General features: G+C 44.9%; 1 protein-coding gene across 3 annotated transcripts in view; it reads right to left on the bottom strand.

The window, feature by feature from the left end:
- Positions 1–23,708, bottom strand: part of AP3B2 (adaptor related protein complex 3 subunit beta 2) — a 412,426-nt gene that overhangs the window by 247,296 nt on the left and 141,422 nt on the right. For all 3 annotated transcript variants that reach the window (XM_086959194.1, XM_086959192.1, XM_086959193.1), the window contains exons 2-4: positions 16,685–16,760; positions 14,116–14,190; positions 899–994 (exon numbers count right to left, since the gene is read on the bottom strand). In XM_086959194.1, the coding sequence (XP_086815320.1) occupies positions 899–994; positions 14,116–14,190; positions 16,685–16,760 (247 nt within the window). The remainder of the gene's footprint in view (positions 1–898; positions 995–14,115; positions 14,191–16,684; positions 16,761–23,708) is intronic.

The raw sequence follows: 23,708 nt of genomic DNA, 5'->3' as shown, positions 1-23,708 counted from the left end.
TGCATGCTTCGCGGGATCTTCAAGTGGATCCCCACCGAAACTAGGACGGTCACCCAGACCCTCGTCAGCAGTAGACTGGGCTACGGCAACTCACTGTACACAGGGGCACCGGCCAAACTCCTGAAACGTCTCCAACGCATCCAGAACGCCTGCGCACGCCTGACCCTCGACATTCGTCGCCGCAGCCACATCACAACCCACCTAAGAGACCTTCACTGGCTCCCCATCAACAAGAGGATAACCTTCAAGCTCCTCACCCACGCTCCACAACACCGGACCAGCATACCTCAACAGCCGACTCAGCCTTTACACTCCCACCCGCCAGCTCCGCAAACCACGCCCTCGCCACCGTCCTCCGCATCCGAAGAGTGACCGCCGGCAGCAGATCATTCTCCCACCTCGCCGCCAAGACATGGGACACCCTCCCCATCCTCCTGTGGCAGACTGAAGACCTCCTAACCTTCAGGAGACTGCTCAAGACCTGGCTCTTCGAACTGTTGCAGCGCCCCGCCCCATCCCTCCCCCATACCCTCCCCCCAGCGCCTTGAGACCCTCACGGGTATGTAGTGCGCTTTATAAATGCTATGATTGATTGATTGATTGACAACAGGCAAACAACTAAACCATAGCGACCAAGGCATTGGCGTGTACCATGTCTGATTGTTTTCAGGCAAACAATCCTTCTAGTTCGAGCCCTAAAGAAAGATCCTCACTCCGCCCTAAAGTCATGACTTTTTATGTATCTACAATTCTCAGAAAAAAAGAATATTGTGAAATCACTCCTGAGGTAGAAGACTTCTACATTTTGTATCCTTAAGTCAAAGGTATGCCTGTGTGTTCTGAGTTGAAGACTTTATAGTACACAGTGATGATTTTATCTTTTAAAGTAACTTCTAACCTTTAGGCCGCGTTGGAAGGTAGAGATGGAGAGAAGAGCCAGGTCCTGCTGTTCCTCTGCATATCGGACTAGGTAGACATACACAAGCTTCTTCACCTGCAGGAAGAAATGGGAAATCGATCATACAACCAACTTTTCATTACTTCAATTGGCTGCCTGCAAGAGTCCTACCCGGGCAGCTGTAGATATTCAACAAGCATTTGCAATGCAATAGGTCTCGCATTAGGAAAGTTTAAGCTATTGGTATTGTAAATGACAAATATTTTATTTATGTTTTGGTTTTGAAAGTAGCGAAATTAATAGCTTTGTCATTTACAATGCCAATAGTTTTAACTTTCGCAAATGTGACACCTATAGCATTTGTAATTCAATATGTGTTGTATTTACGTGACTAAGATGTATTGATATTACAAATAACAATGGCTTTTAATTTTTTTAAATAAGTAATACTTAAATAAAAGTGATAGTAATTTATAATAGCAATAGCTTAAACAATTGTAAATAACTTTTGTGAAGATTATGTTCAGTGTATTTTATTGTGACGAAAATCCAAAAACAGAAGTGAAATATGTTTTTGTGACATTTGTAATAAAGTTTGAAACATTGAGAGAACATATTTGAACCAGTGATGCTGTGGTGGTGTTGAGTGATGCTGTGGTTGCGCTGAGTGATGCTGTGGTTGCGCTGAGTGATGCTGTGGTTGCGCTGAGTGATGCTGTGGTTGCGCTGAGTGATGCTGTGGTTGCGCTGAGTGATGCTGTGGTTGCGCTGAGTGATGCTGTGGTTTCGCTGAGTGATGCTGTCGTTGCGCTGAGTGATGCTGTGGTTGAGCTGAGTGATGCTGTGGTTGAGCTGAGTGATGCTGTGGTTGCGCTGAGTGATGCTGTGGTTGCGCTGAGTGATGCTGTGGTTACGCTGAGTGATGCTGTGGTTGCGCTGAGTGGTGCTGTGGTTGCGCTGAGTGGTGCTGTGGTGGTGCTGAGTGGTGCTGTGGTAGTGCTGTGGTGGTGCTAGGGTGGAGCAGGAGTACACATACAGGCTGGGGTGTAGCTGGAGTACACTGACAGCACACAGACAGGCTGGATTAGAAGCGAGGGCAAATGGACAGGCTGGTTGAGAAGGTGGTCACACGGGCAAGTTCGATGAGGATGTGGTACACACGGACATGCTGGGTGAGAAAGTGAGGCACACGGACAGGCTTGGTGAGGAGTGACACGTGTACACAAAATTGATACTTGTATAGCGCACTACTCACCCGCAAGGGTCTCAAGGCGCTATATAAATGTGGGTCACACGGACAGGCTTGGCTTAGCTAAAGTCATAGCTAAGACGTCAGGAAAAAGAAAGGGCACTGAGGTTGGATGAGGAGCTATAGCACACAGACAGTCTGGGATGGAGCTGGAGTAGACAGACAGGCTGAGGTGGAGCAGGAGTATACGGACAGGCTGGGGTGGAGCTGGAGTACACGGACAGGCTGTGGTGGAGCTTGAGTACACGGACAGGCTGAGGTGGAGCCGGAGTAGACGGACAGGCTGAAGTGGAGCAGGAGTACACAGACAGGCTAAGGTGGAGCTGGAGTACATGGACAGGCTGAGGTGGAGCTGGAGTAGATGGACAGGCTGAGGTGGAGCAGGAGTAGACGGACAGGCTGAGGTGGAGCAGGAGTACACGGACAGGCTGGGGTGGAGCTGGAGTACACGGACAGGCTGTGGTGGTGCTGGAGTACACGGACAGGTTAAGGTGTCGCTGGAGTACACGGACCGGCTGTGGTGGAGCTGGAGTACACGGACAGGCTAAGGTGGAGCTGGAGTACACGGACAGGCTGAGGTAGAGGTGGAGTAGACGGACAGGCTGAGGTGGACCAGGAGTACACGGACAGGCTGGGGTGGAGCTGGAGTACACGGACAGGCTAAGGTGGAGCTGGAGTACACGGACAGGCTAAGGTGGATCTGGAGTAGACGGACAGGCTGAGGTGTAGCAGGAGTATACGGACAGGTTGGGGTGGAGCTGGAGTACACGGACAGCCTGAGGTGGAGCTGGCACTGAGGTTGGATGAGGAGCTATAGCACACAGACAGGCTGGATTTGAAGTGAGGGCAAATGGACAGGCTGGTTGAGAAGGTGGACACACGGGCAAGCTGGGTGAGGAGGTGGGACACACGGACATGCTGGATGAGAAAGTGAGGCACACGGACAGGCTTGGTGAGGAGTGACACGTGGACATTTAAATGTGGGGCACACGGACAGGCTTGCCTTAGCTAAAGTCTTATGTAAGACGTCAAGGAAACGAAGGGGCACTGAGGTTGGATGAGGAGCTATAGCACACGGAGAGGCTGGGTTAGAAGTGAGGGCAAATGGACAGGCTGTTTGAGGAGGTGGGCACACGGGCAAGCTTGGTGAGGAGGTGGGACACACGGACATGCTGGGTGAGAAAGTGGGGCACACGGACAACTTGTATTATATTAAAATAATAGCACGTAAGTAATGGCAGCCTGGTTGGGGAGTGCAGGTGGGGGGCGGGGAGGGAAGCCTGTGGGAGGCACACGGTCAACTTGTATTATATTAAAATAATAGCACGCAAGTAAAGGCAGCCTGGTTGGGGAGCGCAGGCGGGGGGCGGGGAGGAAAGCCTGTGGGAGGGAAGACTGAAAAAAATGACAAATGGTAGGATTCCATCGTTCGATACAGTTTCGAAGCACAGCACCAGAACAAGCAGCAATATCGAGAGGTGGTAGGGGCAGGGTGAAGGGTTAAGGGGTAGGGAGAGACGGCACAGGCTGGGCAGGCTGCAATGGGCTGATGGGAGGAGAAATGCGAGTGAGGCCGTGAAAAGTGAAGTGAATAATTAAGGGAGGAGAAATGCCAGAGGCCAGCCGAGCGCACGCTGGGGGAGCCTTTGAAGTCATGCGAGGCTTAGACAACAAGGCAGGAGGCAGGCAGAAGGCTTGGGGATTTGCTCGTGCATGAGCAATACAAAATAGTAATACACCAAAAAGTAGCTGAACAAAACAAAATGCCCATGACAGAACACACAATGAGTACACTAACAACATAAAACATAACAATGGAGTGGAGTGAGATCTCAGCGTGGAATTCGGGGAAGCCCCCACTTGAGATTGTAACACAGCCCTGAGCGGTTTCCATGTTTGCAGTACATTTCCAGCAATGAAGGACTCTGTATAAACGCTGCGTGTTTGGCTGCTGCTCTTTAGCCACGCCCATGTCCCGCCAGCCTCTAAGGTGCCGACCATAACAATGGAATGGAGTGAGATCTCTGCGTGGAATTCGGGGAAGCCCCCACTTGAGATTGTAACACAGCCCTGTGCGGTTTCCATGTTTGCAGTACATTTCCAGCAATGAAGGACTCTGTATAAACGCTGCGTGTTTGGCTGCTGCTCTTTAGCCACGCCCATGTCCCGCCAGCCTCGAAGGTGCCGACAGGGAGAGAATATGGCGCACGGGCCTGAGCTTCCGGCTTTGGAATTAGGAAGCTGCGTTTGGAAACTCCATTGAACGTCCTGTGATTCTGCGCAAGTCACTTGCTCTCCCCGTGCCTACAAAAATGAACGTGTCCTTGTGTGATGTAACTGTTGCTCTATAAAGCTCTCCAATGCCTTTGGGTCGGGTTCGGCTATGAACGTGTCCTTGTGTGATGTAACTGTTGCTCTATAAAGCGCTCCAATGCCTTTGGGTCGGGTTCGGGCTATGAGTGGAAGAGGGGAAGTGAGTAAACCTGTAAGCCTGTCGGAGGGAAGCCTGTGGGAGGCTGATGCCTTTGATGTGAGACCAGGGGGGTGTAGAAATGCGAGTCACGGCCGTCGGCCGTGAAAAGTGAAGTGAATAATTAGGGGAGGAGAACTGGCAGAGGCCGGCCGAGCGCACGCTGGGGAAGCCTGTGGGAGGAAGGCTGATGCCTTTCATGTGGGGAAATGTGCGTGCTTGTGGTCACGTGATTCACGTGAACTGTTGGAAATCCGCTTTTGGGGAGCCTTGGGTTTAAGTCTTGGTTTGACGGCATTACATTCGCATATTCATTCCTGCGGAATGGAATAGGCGAGACCTAAAAATAGAATTGCAGAATACTGAACCAATGAACTCAGTCAGGATTGCCAATAATTATTTACTGGCAAATGTGGATGAACTGCCCGATATACTGATCCTTTATGTATGTGTCAATTTATGAAAAGCTTTAAATTGCCTATTTGAAGCTTTCTGCAGCAGAATCAAAATACAATTTTATGTCATGCAACTTAAAATACATACACAAAACTATAGCACAAATGTGTCAGGGGGTGTAACATCACACAGGCTATGGTAAGCACAAATAAAAACTCAAACATTTAAGCTCTGAATACTGAGAAGGTGAGTACTTAGGCCAGGTCTTCAGCTTGTAAGGGTCATGTTTTTTTTTCCTAATCATAATCAATCGTAGAGCACTATTGACCCAAACCTCAGTTTTTCCAGACAAATCTTTTTTCACAAAAGGCAAGTAATAATCAGCCATTATTCAAACAATGGGTGCACATATGTTGGCATTTGCCCCATGCCTCTTGCCAACCAGGAGTCATATAGTGGCACAATACAATGCTCGTACAAAGTATAAGACCTGTGTAAGTGCAGTTGTCCAAGTGATGTGGTATGGTGAATTGATTGTGGACTACTGAACGTTGTAATGTGTGTTCTTGTCCTGGTATTTCCCCTTAACTTAACTGTGATAGTCATGACTTTGTCGATCTGTGCTTTACTACCCCAAGCCCATTCCCCAACAATGGTAGTCATCAGAAACATTGACGTCCCACTATTAAGGCTAGCCTAAACTGAATATTTAAATGTATCAGGCATACATGATTCAAGAAGACAGACAAGACAAGCGTCCACCTTGCAAACCAGGCTTTCTGAAAGGCCTTCAAGGAAGGCAGGTGTGGTAGTAAGATCCCAATACAGTAAAAATCATTTAAGCCAAGCTATCTATAGCACATCCCACCCGGGAGTTCATTCCCAACACAGACTGGAAGAAGCCAGCGTTAACATGTGAATTTCAAAATTAGCTAATGGAGAGTCCTTCTCATCTACCATATTAGTTCTTCTCCTCAATCTCTCAGTCGCCTTAGACCCTGCACTATGCACCACGTAACAGAACAGGATCGATTATGGGTGCATCAGATGCCGTCCTCACGTGATTTGAGTAATTCTTTAGTGATCACACTCAAGAGGTTAAATCAGTGCCCTCTCTTCTGCCAATTTTATTTTACAAAAGGTCCTGGGTTTTAATGATATTTTAGAGAATTAGTTTGCACAGGCCAAAGATAAAGACTGTGTTTTTTTGCTTCAGTGTCCAGCCGGACATAGAAGTATTTATTTTTCAAGATAGTTGAGATAATCTGAATGAGGCGAAAACATTTCGCACATTAATAACTGGGCACAAGCCTGTACCAAGTCAAAGGGAGACAATACAAAAAAGAAAAGGACATAAAGTTCACAGGCAAACAAGGAGAGCAGGGTGGCTTACAATACAATGCAAGAGGTTCTTGAATAAGCACAAACCCACAGTAACTGCCGGAAAAGTTAGAGATCATATAGCGAGCAGTACTGCTAAACAGTCGACGAACGTTTCGATCCCTATCTCCAATAATGTAGTGGGATCATCTTCAGGACTAGAATTAATTTTGCCTGAGTTGTCAAGTGAGCCTGTAGGGTATAAACAGGAAGAAAAGAAAGGAAGAAATTTTTGTATCAAATATTTTACAGATTTGAGTGCTAAAAAAGCTAAAGTGCTTGTCAACAACCGTTTTTCATGCGGAATGCAACGAGTGTGCATGCAGTCGAGTGTTTTCAAAGGGAAGGTCAAGAAAACTCAACGATGGCACAACCCTCCCGGCGAGCGCAGGGCTCGCAACAACTATTACCAATGGTGAGCGGAACACAAATTCAGTCCCAGGGTACTGACAGCATCCCTATCTTTAATCTTTCCAAGTATACACTTGCACAAGAGGAGCTATCGTTACTCATGAAAGGCCTTTCTTTTGTGCCCACAATCCCACCCAACTACATGGATCTACAAGCAGAACTAATGAGATTTTTTAGACGCATACGTCTACAGGCCTTTTTCCAGTTGCACCCCACACCTGAAAGGGTTACCAATACCCCTTTTCGTCCACCATCCATCTTCTCGCCATCTGCTAGTATGATTCCCACAGAGGTGGTTACTTTTGAGAAGGTAATTCTGAAGGAAATGCAAAAATTCCAAAATAAAAAAATGTTCATACCCTATAACATCTCCAGGGAAGAGAAAAATGCCATTTCCCAACTCAAATCTAATGATAACCTTATAATCAAAAGTGCAGATAAGGGTGGAGGTATCGTATTGCAAGAAAAAGCCGCATATGTGTCAGAAATAATGCGACAACTTGAGAATAAAGAACACTATAAAAGACCGAGTCATAATCCCACCAAAGAAATCCAGAGCCTAATACAAAAAATCACGAAAGAGGGACTTGAAGCCGGTTTTCTATCAAAAAAAGAATATATTTTTCTGAATGTAAAATCGCCAAGAACTCCGGTAATATACACGTTACCTAAAATACATAAAGACCAAAAAACCCCGCCAGGCCGCCCCATTGTCTCAGCCTGTGGATCCATCCTGGAACCCTTGGGTTCTTATGTAGACTTTTTTATTAAAGACTTTGTCCCCTCCACACAATGCTATATAAAGGACTCAATGCACATGATTAACATGATCGAGCATCATCCATACAATCCTGTGACTGAGACACTTGTAACCATGGACATTGAGTCCCTCTATACTAATATTCCACAGACTACAGCATTGTTAGTGATCAAAAAGATTTTGGATTCACGGCCTCGGCCACATGCCGTACCTAGCATGTTCATCCTTCAACTTCTGGAGATATGCCTTACGAGGAATTTTTTCCTCTTTAATGGCATCTTCTATGAACAGATCAAGGGGACAGCCATGGGCGCAATTTTTGCTCCAAATCTGGCGATTCTGTTTATGGATGAAATAGAGACTAATGTCATTAACAACCCCACCAATCCCTTTTTACAAGGGGGTAGGTTTTGGCGTAGGTATATCGATGACATTTTCATTATTTGGACTGGAAGTGACGATTGCCTGCGCCAATTCCTACACTGGCTTAACAATAATTGTTTGGGCCTTACTTTTACTATCAGCACTGACCATGACTCTATCTCCTTTTTGGACTTGTCCATTTACCACAGTGAAGGGTCCCTATTGACACGTCTCTATCGGAAGCCCACTGAGAAAAACACCCTTTTAGCCTACAACAGTAACCACCCGAGAGCGTTACGCGACTCACTCCCATACTCGCAATTTTTGCGAATCAGGCGTAACTGCTCCTGCAAGGAGGATTACTTCCGAGAAGCCACCACCTTGGCAACCAAACTCAAAGATAGGGGGTATCCAAAGAAATTAGTTAAAAACGCCACCAAACGTGCATGGTACTGCCCCAGGGAAGTCTTACTCACACCAAAAGAAAAGACTACCTCTAAACGCATTCCATGCATATCCACTTTCTCACCCATCTCAAATCAACTAAGGAAAAGTATCCTTAAGCATTGGCCAATACTAAACACAGGTGCCCTCTCTATGGAAAAACCGGTATTTGCCTTCAAAAAGAGTAAAAACCTTAGGGATCACCTTGTAAGAGCTGCTCTACCTACTCCTCTACCATCAACTACACTTGAAAATGTATGGGGTCTGTCCCCCATTGTTGGGCATGCAAAATGTGGTGGTTGCAATAACTGTGACAGCACGATTGAAGGAAAAAGTTTTACCTTTAACAACATCACGATACAATGTCGCTCCTTCTCTAACTGCAATACTTGCAATGTTATTTACCTAATTTTATGCCCTTGTCAGAAAGTGTATATAGGGCAGACCAGCCAAAAGGTAAAAATTCGCATTGGACAACACAGGAGCCGTATCAGGTGCGGCACCCCGAATGCACCACTGGTGGAACATTTTGCAGCTCAAAAACACGCGGATAATGAATTGAAATGGACTGTGCTGAAAGTACTGAGACTCCCTCCAAGAGGTGGAAATATGGGACAATTATTGAATAAAGAAGAACTGAAGTCCATCATACAGTTCAACTCCATCCAGGATGGCCTTAACAGAACTGAGGACTGGACGAGTCTAATATGAATTCTGTTCATTTGGAGCATATAAAATAATTGTCTGTCCGCTAAAATGTAACATTCTCTACAAATGTCAGTTGGTATGATACTGTTTTGTTTTTTAATAGAACGGGCTTGAGACCGTGGGCACTGCGAATCGCTTGGTGGCACCCTCACTAGTCCCTTTCACCTCATCGGGATCTCACCATTTCAAAATGGCGCCCACATTGGCACAATTCCCCTTTTACTTGTCCATTCACTATCACTGTCACGGGGCACGGCGGGCCCCTATCCAACTAACAAACCGATGACCCTTGGTCTTTACACCACGTAGAAGTACCCTATTGGTGATTCCTAACCTTCTGGTCGGATAATTCACCATTCCAATATGGCGACCGTTACCGGCACCAGCGTGTACCTCCTCACTTTCTAACCCTGTCCGGATGTAGCATATTAGGCGTCCTTACAGGCAGACGCTCATCATCCGGCCATCGCGCTGTTTTGACGGGACCCCATTTGCGGCCCCGCCACGAGCAACCTAAGGTAAGCCTTTGAAAGCCCCTGCGGCACCCTCATGGATTTAAATGACCCCGAGAATACGCGTGATATATTTCACGTACGTCCTTGATATTTTTTCATTTCAGGCTCGCAAGGGAGAGGCTATTCCCATTGAGTGCCTCGCGTGGAACTGACCCTAGTTTACGGTAACCACTTGTCCACCCCTTCACCGTATTGCCACTAATTACCCCTCACTCCCTCTCTAAACTTATCCTTCCTTCCACAGACGCCAAAAAACAACCCCTTTACACTGAAGTCCTGTATCGAGCCCACGCTAAACGCGAGGCTCACTTGGTAATGTTGTGTTTTATCCTCACTACACCTGCGTTTTCACCTTGGTATAATTGCCTTATTTTTAAACTATGCATTATAATAACTTTTTTAGGTCATGAATAACCCTACCGCTGCTGGCCGGCCTTAACCCTTCGATTCCATTGAATCACTAATCCGGTAAATGGTGGCTTTTAACTATTATATGTCGTGTGTGTAATTCTTCTGTCACACACTGAATAATAACCACAACCAACCCTTCCAGGTATCACCAGTAATCGGTACTAATTGGAGGCTTGTGCATCCACGACTGGCCCTTCCAGCCCGGCTCGTGGTAATTATTTCCCTTGATTCACTTCCACCGCCACGATATCCCCTCTCCCAAACACCATAGTACCCGTCACTTAGCACCACTGCCACTTAAAATGAACGCGGTATGCCTGGCTTGTTAGATCTTTCAAACACGAGCACATTGAGATCTGTGCCCTTTGAAAACACTCGACTGCATGCACACTCGTTGCATTCCGCATGAAAAACGGTTGTTGACAAGCACTTTAGCTTTTTTAGCACTCAAATCTGTAAAATATTTGATACAAAAATTTCTTCCTTTCTTTTCTTCCTGTTTATACCCTACAGGCTCACTTGACAACTCAGGCAAAATTAATTCTAGTCCTGAAGATGATCCCACTACATTATTGGAGATAGGGATCGAAACGTTCGTCGACTGTTTAGCAGTACTGCTCGCTATATGATCTCTAACTTTTCCGGCAGTTACTGTGGGTTTGTGCTTATTCAAGAACCTCTTGCATTGTATTGTAAGCCACCCTGCTCTCCTTGTTTGCCTGTGAACTTTATGTCCTTTTCTTTTTTGTATTGTCTCCCTTTGACTTGGTACAGGCTTGTGCCCAGTTATTAATGTGCGAAATGTTTTCGCCTCATTCAGATTATCTCAACTATCTTGAAAAATAAATACTTCTATGTCCGGCTGGACACTGAAGCAAAAAAACACAGTCTTTATCTTTGGCCTGTGCAAACTAATTCTCTAAAATATCATTAAAACCCAGGACCTTTTGTAAAATAAAATTAGTAGTTCAACCCATGGTCCTTGGCCATTATTTTGGGTTCCCTTGTACACTAAACCTACCCTCTCTTCTGCCGGCAGGTTCCCAGTCTCAACACACTTTCACATTTACCCTCCAGAATCAACCCTGGCCCTGCTAGGCCCGCAACGTCCGAAATGATGTTTCGGCAACAGGTTCTCAGACCATGTCCAACGAGTAACTTGTGTTTTGAACACCCTGCACGGCAGAATGGGCTGAGTGGCTTGCAACCTGAATGGCTCGAAAACTGGAGCCGCTGCTCTATGTACGGATCCTTCTAAAAATCACGAGCACCTGTGCAGCCTCACTTTTTCTTCAACCACGCCACTGCCTTCTCCCATGCTCTCCCGCGTCTCAAAAACGGAAAGCTTCTGTGGAAAATTTCCAAAGGGAGTTTGCAGTCAAAAAAGCTAATTTAATGTACTGACTGAGCTGCACAGTGGTGTTCCCCATTAACAACTCTAAGATGGACTATGATAGAACCCTGTAAGCTGACATCTCAGAATATAAGGAACAAACAAAAGTGGAAAGGGTCTATGGGGGATACGAGATTAAAGACCTGAAAACACTCTACCCCTAATGAACTAATGAAAACACATACAAGGGGTGCTAAGGTCTGTAGTGGCCTAAAATGTCTAACGTGTACTCAAAAGATAGAAGTATAGACTGTAAGGGTGAAAGAGCAAAGCAAAAGTAAACCCATCAGCCCACCCATTGGCGGAACTTCATCATCTGGGATTTTGAAAAACCAGCCTGGTATCCACTAGGTGTCTCACCTTAAGAGGAATGGGAGTACAACAACTGGTGTATGGTACACCAGTGATGGAAATCTGGGTAGCAGTGTATAAAGGGCTGTGGGAAGTGAAAAAAGTTGCAGTGTACAAAGCATATGTGCTAATAAGAAAGTGGTGAGATAAAATTGACTAGCATGGAGCCTAATAAACCTTTATTCAGACGGTCACCATGGTGACAAAACTAAAAGCAGAGTGTGAATGGATGTACACGTTAGACATTTTAGGCACTACAGACCTTAGCACCCCTTGTATGTGTTTTCATCTCAGAATATAAACCAGACAGACTCACAAAAATAAAATACATGGCAGCTTGGCTGGTGCTGGGACTTACAAAAGCCCACATCAGCCCTGCCCTGCACAACCTTTCCATTGATAGCTGGAGTCTTTCAATCTCCAGTTCCTGGATCTGCTGGATATTCAAACACGCTGGAAACAAGCACAGACACCTCACATTAGAAGGGAAAAAACACTGGAACAGTTTACTCATACACATCCATGGAGCCTGCTTCTTCATGGCCTTTAGAAACAGACTTACAGCCTTCTTATTCATGTCCCACTGATCTAGCTACCCATATCCCTTGCATATATCATCCACAGGTCGAGATGTCTGCATTGCTGCGTGCTACAAATGTAGTGAATAAAAAATTTAAAAACAATAAATGTATATTGGCAATCTGATGCAGTGTACTTTTGTTTAAAGTCATGCGTCGATAAACAAGGTGTTAGTAGTAATTATATTATCTTTTCTATAGTAAGAGGTGTGGTTTGTTTTCTTATTCACAGTCTGCTCAACCTGGCTTTTGGGCGTATGTATTACGAACTGTCAACACGGATCCAAAGCGGCCAGTTTATTTACACAAATTAATTATGCCTGAATCAACACAACTTGCAGCGTTTTGGTAAGCCCCACCCTGAGATGTACAGCTAAGCAGAAGGTCGTAGGCAGATGGCTGGCAGACCAAAAAGGGGCTATTCCACCCACCATGCGATACTAGCAGAAAAGTGCACAATACTTTGTCTCCGTGTAGGATTCTGAGATTATTTTAACCTAGTGCATAATTAGAACAAATTCTAATTAAAATACTGAGAGTGACAGGCATTCTTCCAGAAGAAGCATCATCTTGACATCTTCCTACCAGGAAACGGTCAGACAGCTGTGCTTTGGCAAAAAGAAGGCTAAAGAGGACAACAATTCTCTAGGAGTTTACCAACGAAACACATGTTAAAGATAGTAATTGTGCTGATTTTCATGAAAATCCTATTGTTTTTACACTTTCTTTATATTAATTCTGCACATTTTCTGTAACAAAAAAGCTCAAGCACTTACTTGCGCTGGATATTGTAGGACATTTAGAGAGGAACACAGAGTTTTTAACATTAACATTTCACAGAATTTAGTCTTGTTTAGTTCATCTATTGCATCTTGGAGAAAAATTAAAAGCCAAAAAGCCTAAAATATTTACCAAAGTTGACAGAACTTTTGTGTTTGAATGAACTATAAAAACTTTGCACATTCTGAAGAGCAAGGGCAATCTATTACTGTTCCCACTTAGAGCTTCTAATGATAGACACTATCACTTGTGTAGCTTCCAAATGAGCAGATTGACGATTTGGAATGAGTTTGAAAGAGTTCTCATTACATTTTTCTTGAGAGTGGCATGCTGGACCATTTGAACGCTTGGACATGTCCCCATAGTGAAGTCTGATAGGTGAGAAGACAATGCCAACTGCAATTTTAACATTTAAAGTGCCAAACATGTGCCGCTTGTTGGTGATCCCAAGCATCTGTTAGGTGTAGCAATGAAAGCGGAGGTTCTGTTCAAGAAGTGTATTCAAGATTGACCATTCACTTGATACATCATGTCCTCTCGCTTGCAATCTATAACAGAATGCGGTCATTGTTTCAAGATGTGGGCAAGTAGCTGTGTAAAAAATCCATGTCCAATGAAATTCAAATGTTGGGGGTTCCTAGGACATATCATCTTACCACGAGATTTGCAGGCAAAGACCAGAAGAATAGAGAAGGTAGGACTATTGTGGTATGCGGAATTCCCTATATAGTCTATGCACAATGACATCTACACATTCTGGTGGTTTTAAACTGATTCTGAAAAAAAGGTGTTCAAGTCAGACAGTGCTCAAGACAATCTGTAATTTCTGGGTCATTCCTGCTTGATCTTGAGCAATACTCTTACATTTCCTATATTGTTTCAGATGTGTGCTGGGTGTCCCACGAAGCTTACATAAAGATTGTGACAAGTGGTCAGACAACTTATGCACTGGGTCTTTCACTCTGGCTGCAATGAGGAGGAACAACTGCACGGAACACCCCCACTTACCTCTATATTCTTACAGGCAACATTTTTCACTACAGCCGGAAAGAGATCGGAGGCATTTTTTCCTCTGGCGATCATCTAAGAAGAAGAAGGGAGCGAATGAGTACTGAGGAAAACACACATTATTTATACCTTGCCCCACTCGCCCACACATCATCAGACCCAAATGAGATAGGCTGAGTGTTTGGGAGGTTCATTTGGTGGTTCAAAATGTAGATGGGTAAAAATGTAATGCCAATCAGTAATAGTTTGATGCCTTGAAGTAGGTGTGCTATTAGGGGGCATTTCAGAGTTAAAAAACATTAAAATGCTTGCAATTTTTTAAAATATGCCTCCACATGAATAAGAATTCAACTGATCATTTCACTGCATACATTTCTCAACGTTTTTATTAATTTTTCCAAAAGCTTAAACTTTAGCGATGCAGTAGTCAAGTTGAGTGCACAATGTTATGCCATTTATAACCTGGTTGTGGATTTCTGAGGTTGATAGTAAGTGGATGATGTGAACGGCTCAAATCTTGCCTGAGCTATTGTGGCTGACTCTTCTCTAATAAAAGCATAAATCGTATGTACTTAATTGAAGTATTTGGTTGTAGGACATTCCATGGGGGTTTTACATAGTGCCCTGGGCATTACAAGCATTTTAAGATATTGATTTCGGAGCCCACTACGGCTATATGTGTTTAGTAGGCTAGACTTGTTCACATTTAACCAGGACCAATAGTTCATCCTATGTTGTGGGGGATCCTTGTTCACTCATTGAGAACAACAGGATACTGGGGTGCCCTGTTAGCTCTGTGAGGACCACAGGGTGTGGAAGACTCACTGTGAGGATCCCCAATATGCTGTTGGCTTACAACTAAAAGCGCACAGAGCCTAGGATGTTTGGGACTATTCACATCCAGTAAGATGCTCAGTCCACCGTTTACTATTAAAGGGACCCAGGGAGCAAAGACCTAACCACTTGCACTGTCACCCTAGTATACTAATGGGCACACCACTCACCTAAGTGCTCACCATCGATTAGGATCTGCAGCTTACTCTATAACAAAATATTTCTGGCCCTTACCCTGGGAGAAGCTCACAGAATAACGAGGGTCCACTGCTTACTCTTTACACTTTGAGTTCACGATTCTTAGGACCCATCGCTCGCCGCATGAGTAGCTGAAAATGATTTCTTAAAGAGCCCTGCTTACTGTACTAGGATCTTCAGGTCCCACTGCTCTGCCAGGGATGGCCCTTTAAATGTATGGAACTGCTGTGCAAACTATTATGTGCTTAGTATTTAACTGCTCACCCAGTGTAGATCCTCAAAAGTGGGGGCTCACCGCTCATCCGGTGTTTATTTTAGAGAATAAAGTAAACCCACTGCAGGACACTCTAGGATGTGGACAACCCACCTTTCTTGATGGGAGAAATCTAGTTGCCAAACTACGGACCATTCACTCAGTGGCAGCTTTAGAGTGCTGAGGGCCTACACCTCTCATCGAATGAGGAGGAAAGGAAACGGATGGCCCACCGCTAAACATCAGAGCAACACAATTTGTAGCAGGGACCATTGTTTACTGTCTTAGGTCCAAAGTAGCTAATGTCCAACTGTTCACCTTGGGATGATCCTAGTACCTACTGTTCACCAGGTGAGTACCAGAGGATGCTGAAGGCCCATCACATGCATGGTGAGCAATTGAGCGCTCAGCATTGTGGTGTCATTGAGTAAAGATGTCAGGGTTGCATAGAGGCATGCTGGTGGCCCAGTGCTCACCTCATTATGCCCGTATGATGCAGTAGTCACAACCCTCGCCCAGAGGATGCCAGTATATAGATGTCTTATTGCTCATGCCTTGAAGACTGTAGCATACCCTGGTTTCGCCACTTGTTCCTTACACTGCGAATCCACAAAGCTGGATTATGCCTGTTAATGCTATCTGTAGCCCAGAATTGGAACAGCCCATTGCTTGTTTTATCTGAGAGCTGAAGATTTAATCTTCATGCTGAAAGGACCTTAGGAAACTAAGGTTTCATTATATACTCTTTGAGCACCTATTAATGCTGAGGGCTTAACTCACATTGTGAGACTCAGTGGTTTGAAGCTCAGTGCTTCCTATAGTAACCTCAGGATGCCAAGGACCACCAAACACGTTGTGAAGGTCCTAAAGTGCTAAGGGCTCACAGCTCCCTTTGTGAGGACCTCAAGATGCTGAGGGCTCACGCGCCCTCTATGAGGACCATGGGAGTGCTGAGAGCTCGTAGCTTATCTTGTGAGGACCTTCGAATGCCATGTCTAATTTAAGAACCCACATGAACTGGCCTTGTGTTATGGCTAACGCTTATGTCAAATACCATATTCTAGTTTCCTGTTTACTTTTTCAAGCTATTTTAAACTAGATCTGTAATTCAAGTGACTCTCTTGGGGGTGAACAAAGAAGGCAGAGTAGAGAAGGTACTGGGGTTATTAAACAAATGCCCAGGCCTGAAACATGGTGCTCCCGATGATACTGGTTTCCTCCGGTAATATTAGTTATGAAAAGCAACTAGAGAGGAGATAGAGGTGAGCACAAAAAGCAAATTACCGCAACAATCCTCTTCATGGCCTCCAGCTTCAGAGAGTCCTTGCTGCTGTCCAGCATCTCCTTCAGATCATCGTGCCTGAAAAAAGGAAAAATAGGCGTTTCAAAAGAGTTACAGATCAGTGAAAAGGAGGGAACGCTTGGGGAGCATTGGGTTGAAGGGAGTTACACACTGACCGGACAGGAAAAGGTCAGTCACACTTCAGCCACAGCAGCTACTCAAATGCGCGTGTGACTGGCTCAGCCCCAGCCCAACTCACTTTTCAGTGCCCGAATCAGCTGGGGACATGGACATCCCCCAAACTGCTTTGAAGCCCGTCTTGAATGGGCCATATTGACTATGTTATGACATTTAAAGAGCCTTAAATGCCACATCTCATTTGTTTAACCAAAGTGGCAGAGTGGAAAATCGACTTTGTGATGCGTTTTACTGAGTAGGAGGGCGAGACTTCCAAGAGAGTCCGTCGTCTCTGCCCATGACCCCTGCATGTGCTGGAGATTTTATCTGATTCGATTTCCCAGTGCGCGCCGATGGCTGTGTTTTCATTACAGCAGCACAGGCAGGCCACATCACAGCGCTTCTATGTCAATATTCCAATCCTATTGCTCAAACGGAAACGGGAGCCTTCTGGTTAAACAACAGATATATAATTTGTCATACACACTGCCCGACCAGCACCACTCTGTGTACAGGTTAAAACTGACTTTATTGTATTTGCATATATAAAGCGCATACTACGCCTGATAAAAGTGTCAAAGCGCTTTATGCCGTGAAGAACGCTGCTCCGACAAAAAAAGTTAATGGTTAATTTAGTGGTTATTGGTAGTTAGTGGGGTGAAACTTGTGCTCTGGAGGGATTGCACATAATTTACTCCGGTTTCTTTGTTGTAGATTGAATGAACAGCAGGTAGGCATGGTCACTGTTTGTGGGCATGCGAGATTTAACAATTTAGTGGCCTTCACCAATCTGAGTAATTCCTCCACCATTGCGGGTGGGGTGGAGTGGGGTGTGTGTGTGTGTGTGTGTGTGTGTGTCTGCGCGCGCAAGGATCAAGCAATCTGTAGTATCAAACTGCTCGTTTTTAGTTCTCTCTGTTCAAAAGACACTGCTGCAGACTGTGCAGGCACCTTCCTCTTGGAAACTGGGCTAAGACCGTTCCCTTATCTTAAGTTCTCACTTGCACTCATTGCAAGGGGTGAAGGGGCTTCAATACGTGACAATTAGGAGAAAGTCAAGTCACCTCGGGCAACCTCATTGATCTACTTCCTGACCCCAAGATTCCAGTTTACAGTGGTTTCCTCCACGATCCCTCCAAACGGGCCTTTAAGCATAGCCTTCTTTAGGGGGTCAATTTCCACAACACACATACAACCACGACACCGAAGAAGTAAAATACATATCTGCCCATCACCCACATTCACGAGTCCCCAAGCAGCGGTGCAAGCGAACAAAACACCAAAAGGGACCCATATCCAGGTTAGAATTCAGGTGTCTCCAACAGAAATAGTACAACACAAAATACATTGTGCATGAAACAATTTATTGGAGTAATGAACCACTGTAAAACATGGTCACTGGATGTAGGCAAAGATAGTTTTGTGTTTCCCCAGAGATTGCAGCCATACATAGTTCCCAACCACAGGGAATCACGGTTTGACACATTTCCTACCCTTACTAAGTGCTCCTTTCTGACCACCTATGTCCGTAAGGGAGCTTTCTTATCCAGGACCCTCTCATCTACTGGCCTCTTTCAGGTCATACAGATTTTGGACAATATTGCCCAGGACGACAAAGGCCAGCCATGTATCCTATTCATATCTCTATTCCTACACCTCCCTGTTCATTGGCTCTGTCCATCCTCCTTACAGCAAACCAGAGTACAAAGCGTTCCCCTGAGTCTCCCAAGTAAAATGATACCTCACTTGTGTGGGTGGGGCATTGACCTGTGACTGGGTAGAGCCGAAAACATGGGGATTAAGGATATAGCACAGAGAATTCTAAGCGCTACATAAAAAAAAAGTTTTGTAGCCAATTCTGCACTGGACACCCACACAAGTAAGGTATAATTTTACTCGGAACACTAAGGAGAACGCTATGGAGTAGGACATTTGTGCCGGCTTGTTGATTCCACACAAAAATATGTGGCAAATTTGCTTTTTTCAGCTAAATTTGAGGTTTGCAGGGTATTCTGGGTAGGAAAGGAGCCTGGGGCAAAACCCCAAGGTGCCCGCCCCCCCCTCCCCCAAACCAGGTAGTTTTGTTATAGGTAATTTTGAAGACTTCACAGTACGATTTGGGCCATTTCCTGTTGCCTACCCACACAAGTGAGGTACCATTTTTATCGGTAGACCTGGGGGACCACTGAGTGGGAGGGAATTTCTGGATCCATGTAGATTCCAGAACTTTCCCACACAGAAATTTGAGGGAAAAAGTGATTTTTTCAGCTAAATTTGAGGTTTGCAGGGGATTCTGGGTAGGAGAATATTGGGGGACCCACGCAAGCCATACCTCGCTAAACTCCCCCAGGTGTCTAGCTTTCAGAAATGTATATGTTTGGTAGGTTTCCCTAGATGGCCGCCGAGCCCCGGGTCACAAACACATTCGGAACCCACTTGCAAAACCAGGTTGGTTTGTGATAGGTAATTTTGATGTTGCCTCAAAAGGTTTTGGGCGCTTGCTTGTCGCAGGTCCTAGCCCCACCCACGCAAGTGAGGTACCATTTTAATCGGGAGACCTGGGGGACCGCTGAGTGGGAGGGAATTTGTGGATCCACACAGATTTCAGAACTTTCCCACACAGAAATTTGAGAAAAAAGTGATTTTCTTTAGCTAAATTTGAAGTTTGCAGGGGATTCTGGGTAGAAAAATGTTGGGGGACCAACGCAAGCCATACCTCCCTGGTCTCCCCCGGGTGTCTAGTTTTCAGAAATGTCTGGGTTTAGTAGGTTTCCCTTGATGGCCGCTGAGCCACGGGACAAAAACAAATGGGACTCCCCCTTGCAAAACCAGGTTGGTTTGCACTAGGCAATTTTGATGTCATCTCAATAGGTTCTGGGCCCTTGCCTGTCGCGGGTACTTGACCCACCCATGCAAGTGAGGTACCATTTTTCTCGGAAGACTTTGGGGAATGCAGAGAGGGTGGAATTTTGTGGATCCACACAGACTCCAGAACTTTTCCACCACAGAAATGTGAGGAAAATGTGTTTGTTCTTTTTGTTGACATTTTGAGGTTTGCAAATGATTCTGGGTAACAGAGCCTGGTGAGAGCCAGTCAAGTCACCCAATCCTGGATCCCCCCGGATGTCTAATTTTCAAAAATATATAGGTTTGCTAGGTTTCCCTAGGTGCTGGCAATGCTAGTATTCAAAAACTACAGCTAGGCACTTTGCAAAAAAAGTGTCAGTTTTCACTGTGAAAATGTGGTGTGTCCACGTTGCGTTTTGGACTGTTTCCTGTAGCGGGCACTAGGCCTACTCACACAAGTGAGGTACCATTTTTCTCAGAAGATTTTGGGGAATGCGGGTGGGTGGAATTGAGAGCCAGTCACTGCTAGGCACTTTGCGAAAAAAGGGTCTGTTTTCACTGTAAAAATAAAGTGTGTCCACCTTGCGTTGTGCGCCGTTTCCTGTCGTGGGCACTAGGCCTGCCCACACAAGTGAGGTACCATTCTTATCGGGAGGCTTAGGGTAACACAGAATGGTAGAGCATCTCTTATTACCTATTGACTTTCGATGCATTTCTGCATTCCAGGATATAGCGGCATGGATTAGCAAATTTAGCGGCACAAAAATGGAAATTTAGCGGCACAAATATGGAAATTTAGCGGCAATTTTGCGGCATTTTATTTGGCCATTTTTCCTACACAAACTGGTATACAAAACCAATTAAGTCCTTGAATGGGTTAGCAATAAACCATCCCACTGAAACCTGTAGCTGGATATCAACCCCACATGCCTACCGCCCACACCCGACTTGCAAATAGTGGTCCTGAAGAAATCCCACTGACCCTTTGTCAGCACACTCACCATTCAATTCTGAACTTTGTTCTGCAAGGTAAAAATCCTATGGTGCGCCAACCACTAAAAGCAGGGCTGTACTTGCATGCAATCATCTACAGTTTCATTTTTTGACGTCACCTTTCTTACCAGCATGCACGTTGCTTTATGGAGCACTGTAAAATAAATGTCACATCAGCCTGTCTTAAAGTCTTTTTATTGAAGTGACGCTGTAGTGCTATTTGCTGGGTCCCTCCCTCGTCACCCCTCCTTCCACATCGTTCTCTGCCTAAGAATGTATGACTGTGACGGTGTTCTTTCAGGGAACCACGCTTGTTGGCATGCTCAGTGTGTGTATGTGTGAAATAAATAGTTATCTTATCAGTAGGCCGATTAGCCGTCAGCTTTTGCGGTTTCAGTCATCAGTGAGCATCAGTGAGGTGAATAATGACTAAATAATCGGTCATTTCTGGCCCTGTCACAAGCTCGCTCAGCAACCACACGTGCGGCTTACACAATGCGACCTGGGCGGTCACTGCAACCTTTGCACCACTTCTTCCTCTCTCGGCGACACCACCTTGATTTATTCGTTGCACGAGCCGCGTCCAATCAGTAGATGGCAGTCCACTTTAAAAAGTGTGCCTTGGAAACACTTAATCATTCTGGTTCTGCCTTTCTCGGACTAAAGGACGCCACGATTCAGGCCCCGGCCGTGCAGCCAGTAAAGCCGGCTACATCCAAACACACCGCAAATGCATGTTACATCTCCAATGAAGTGCGTGAGTAACCCCTGCTCTGTCCAGCGAGGCCAAACTTTCAGACACGGAGATGCGTTTTACTTTCTTTCCCAGGAGCCTGGAGGCCTGGGTTTTGCAGGGAACTACACACCAACGGAATCAAAGGCATTCCTTACAAGGCCATCTTCAGACCCCCCAGGATATAGCGGCTTTTGTAAAAATGCCGCTCGATTTCTACAAAAGTGCCGATTTTGCGGGCACTTTGGTAAAAATCGCAGCATTTTTTCAAAAGTGCTGATTTCGCGGCAAACCGCGAAATCGCGAAATCCTGGAGGGTCTGGACAATGTGTAAAAAAAGAAGTAATTTTGAAAAATGACCTATGATTCTCATGCTAGTATGGGTGCTCCCAATTTCGGAAATGTGCAAATATCTACTATTTCTAAACTCTCTATTTTGTTCCAATTTCAGAAATACATAGGTGTCTTTCATACTGATTTTCCATGTATACATTTTCCCAAATTAATTGCTATATGCCCGGTACATAATAAAACACCATTGCAAGACGGTGCCCAGTTATTGGCTCTTGGTTTGTCGGGTTCTTGGTGAACCTACAAGTCCTATATAGCCCCAAAACCAGAAAAGTCCAGCGGATGTAACAGTATATTGCTTTCAAACAGCTGTCAGAATTAGAAGAAGTTACAGGTGAAAACGTTGACACAAATGGCAGTTCTATCAACTAATTTTCAATTTTTCCTATATTCAACTGTTAGTTTCTATAAAGAAACCTTTAAGGATCTACACAAATGACCCCTTGCTGAATTCAGAATTTTGGCTACCTTTCTAAAATGTATAGCTTTCCAGGATCCATTATTGCTTTCAAACCCATTTCTACCATTAACTGGCCTGGAAGGAGGTTGAAAGCACAAAAAATAGCAAAAATAGGCTTTGTCCCGGAAAAATGCCAAAACTGTGTAAAACATTTTGGTTTTCTGACAAAAGTCTGCTTGTCCCTGAAAGCTTGGAAGATGGTGATTTCAGCATTTTTAAGAAACAAGGGGGACCCAGAGGGTAGCTAAGAACCATGGGTATCAACTAAGTTTTGGAAACAAGGGTTCCTAGCTTATTTAGAATCATAACAATACGGTATAGAACACAATAGGCTACTATACGTTTAAATTTCATTGCCCAGCCGGACAAAGAATTTATTTATCAACAAGTATCAGATATAGTTATAATATATTTCTACAACAGTAGCGTGGCACAATCCTGTACCGTACTGGGAGAGAAAGAAAGTAGAGAAGAGTGAAAGGGGTGTTTTCAGGCAAGAAAAAGGAGAAGGCAGGGCACTGTAAACCGTAGAGGATAGTGACAGTGTCGCCTGGAGTAGCACATACAAAATCACATATGAATTATTTTACATGTATGCCCACTCATGGGTGTCGACGTTTCGATCCCTTTGCTCGGTCACATAAAGGGGATCATCATCAGGACTTTAAAATAGAATTTGCCTGAATATGACAACGCCTGTTGGAAAAACAGAAAAATAAGCAAGAAGGTAGTTTATCAAGTGGAAATGACGGAGGGCGGTCATCGCATGCCTTTCATCACATTAACAAGATTCGGAATTGCAGTGTGTGTCAAGTGAGGGGTGACAGTGCTAGCCTTTCGGTTGAATTACAGTCTTCAACAAACAATAGTCCTCGGAATCGCAATGACATTGGTGCAAAAAGTTACCTAAGGATTGTGCAGAACATGTGACTGGACTGGATTGTGCAGAACATGTGACTGGAGAGTGCTCAAGGCTCAGTGATTTCATTTTCCAATCTTTATTTCGGCCATTTGGCCATAAAAGATAAACAATACACATATACAATCACAGATAAATCAGTTCATAAAAGGATAAAACCATTGGAATGCATATGCTAAAAAATGCTGTAAAAACTGTGCATCTAAGATTTTAGGAAGGACCCAACACCTTTAAAATACGGTTACGCGTATGCCAAACATTGGTAAGAAATTTTGTTAATGCGAAAACAGTTGGGCCAGAGACATCAGATTTTAAAATCCTATACATTGGTGCATATTCCCTGCAGCCCATATTCCTTATCAATGGGAGGAGCCAGTATTTTCTCGCTGCCTTGTAGGCTGGGCAGAAGAAAGCCACGTGTAAGTCGGTTTCCTCCATGGCATCACAGGCCGGACACTGCTTTGTGGTGGAAGACGATGACCAGGTGCTTGTAAAAACACGGCAGATGATATGAAATGGACAATTTTGAAATCTGTGAAACTACCA

This window comes from Lissotriton vulgaris, chromosome 2_2 (genome assembly GCF_964263255.1).
Source record: "Lissotriton vulgaris chromosome 2_2, aLisVul1.2, whole genome shotgun sequence".
NCBI classification, from domain to species: Eukaryota; Metazoa; Chordata; class Amphibia; order Caudata; family Salamandridae; genus Lissotriton; species Lissotriton vulgaris.
This window is presented reverse-complemented; position numbering and strand designations above follow the sequence as displayed.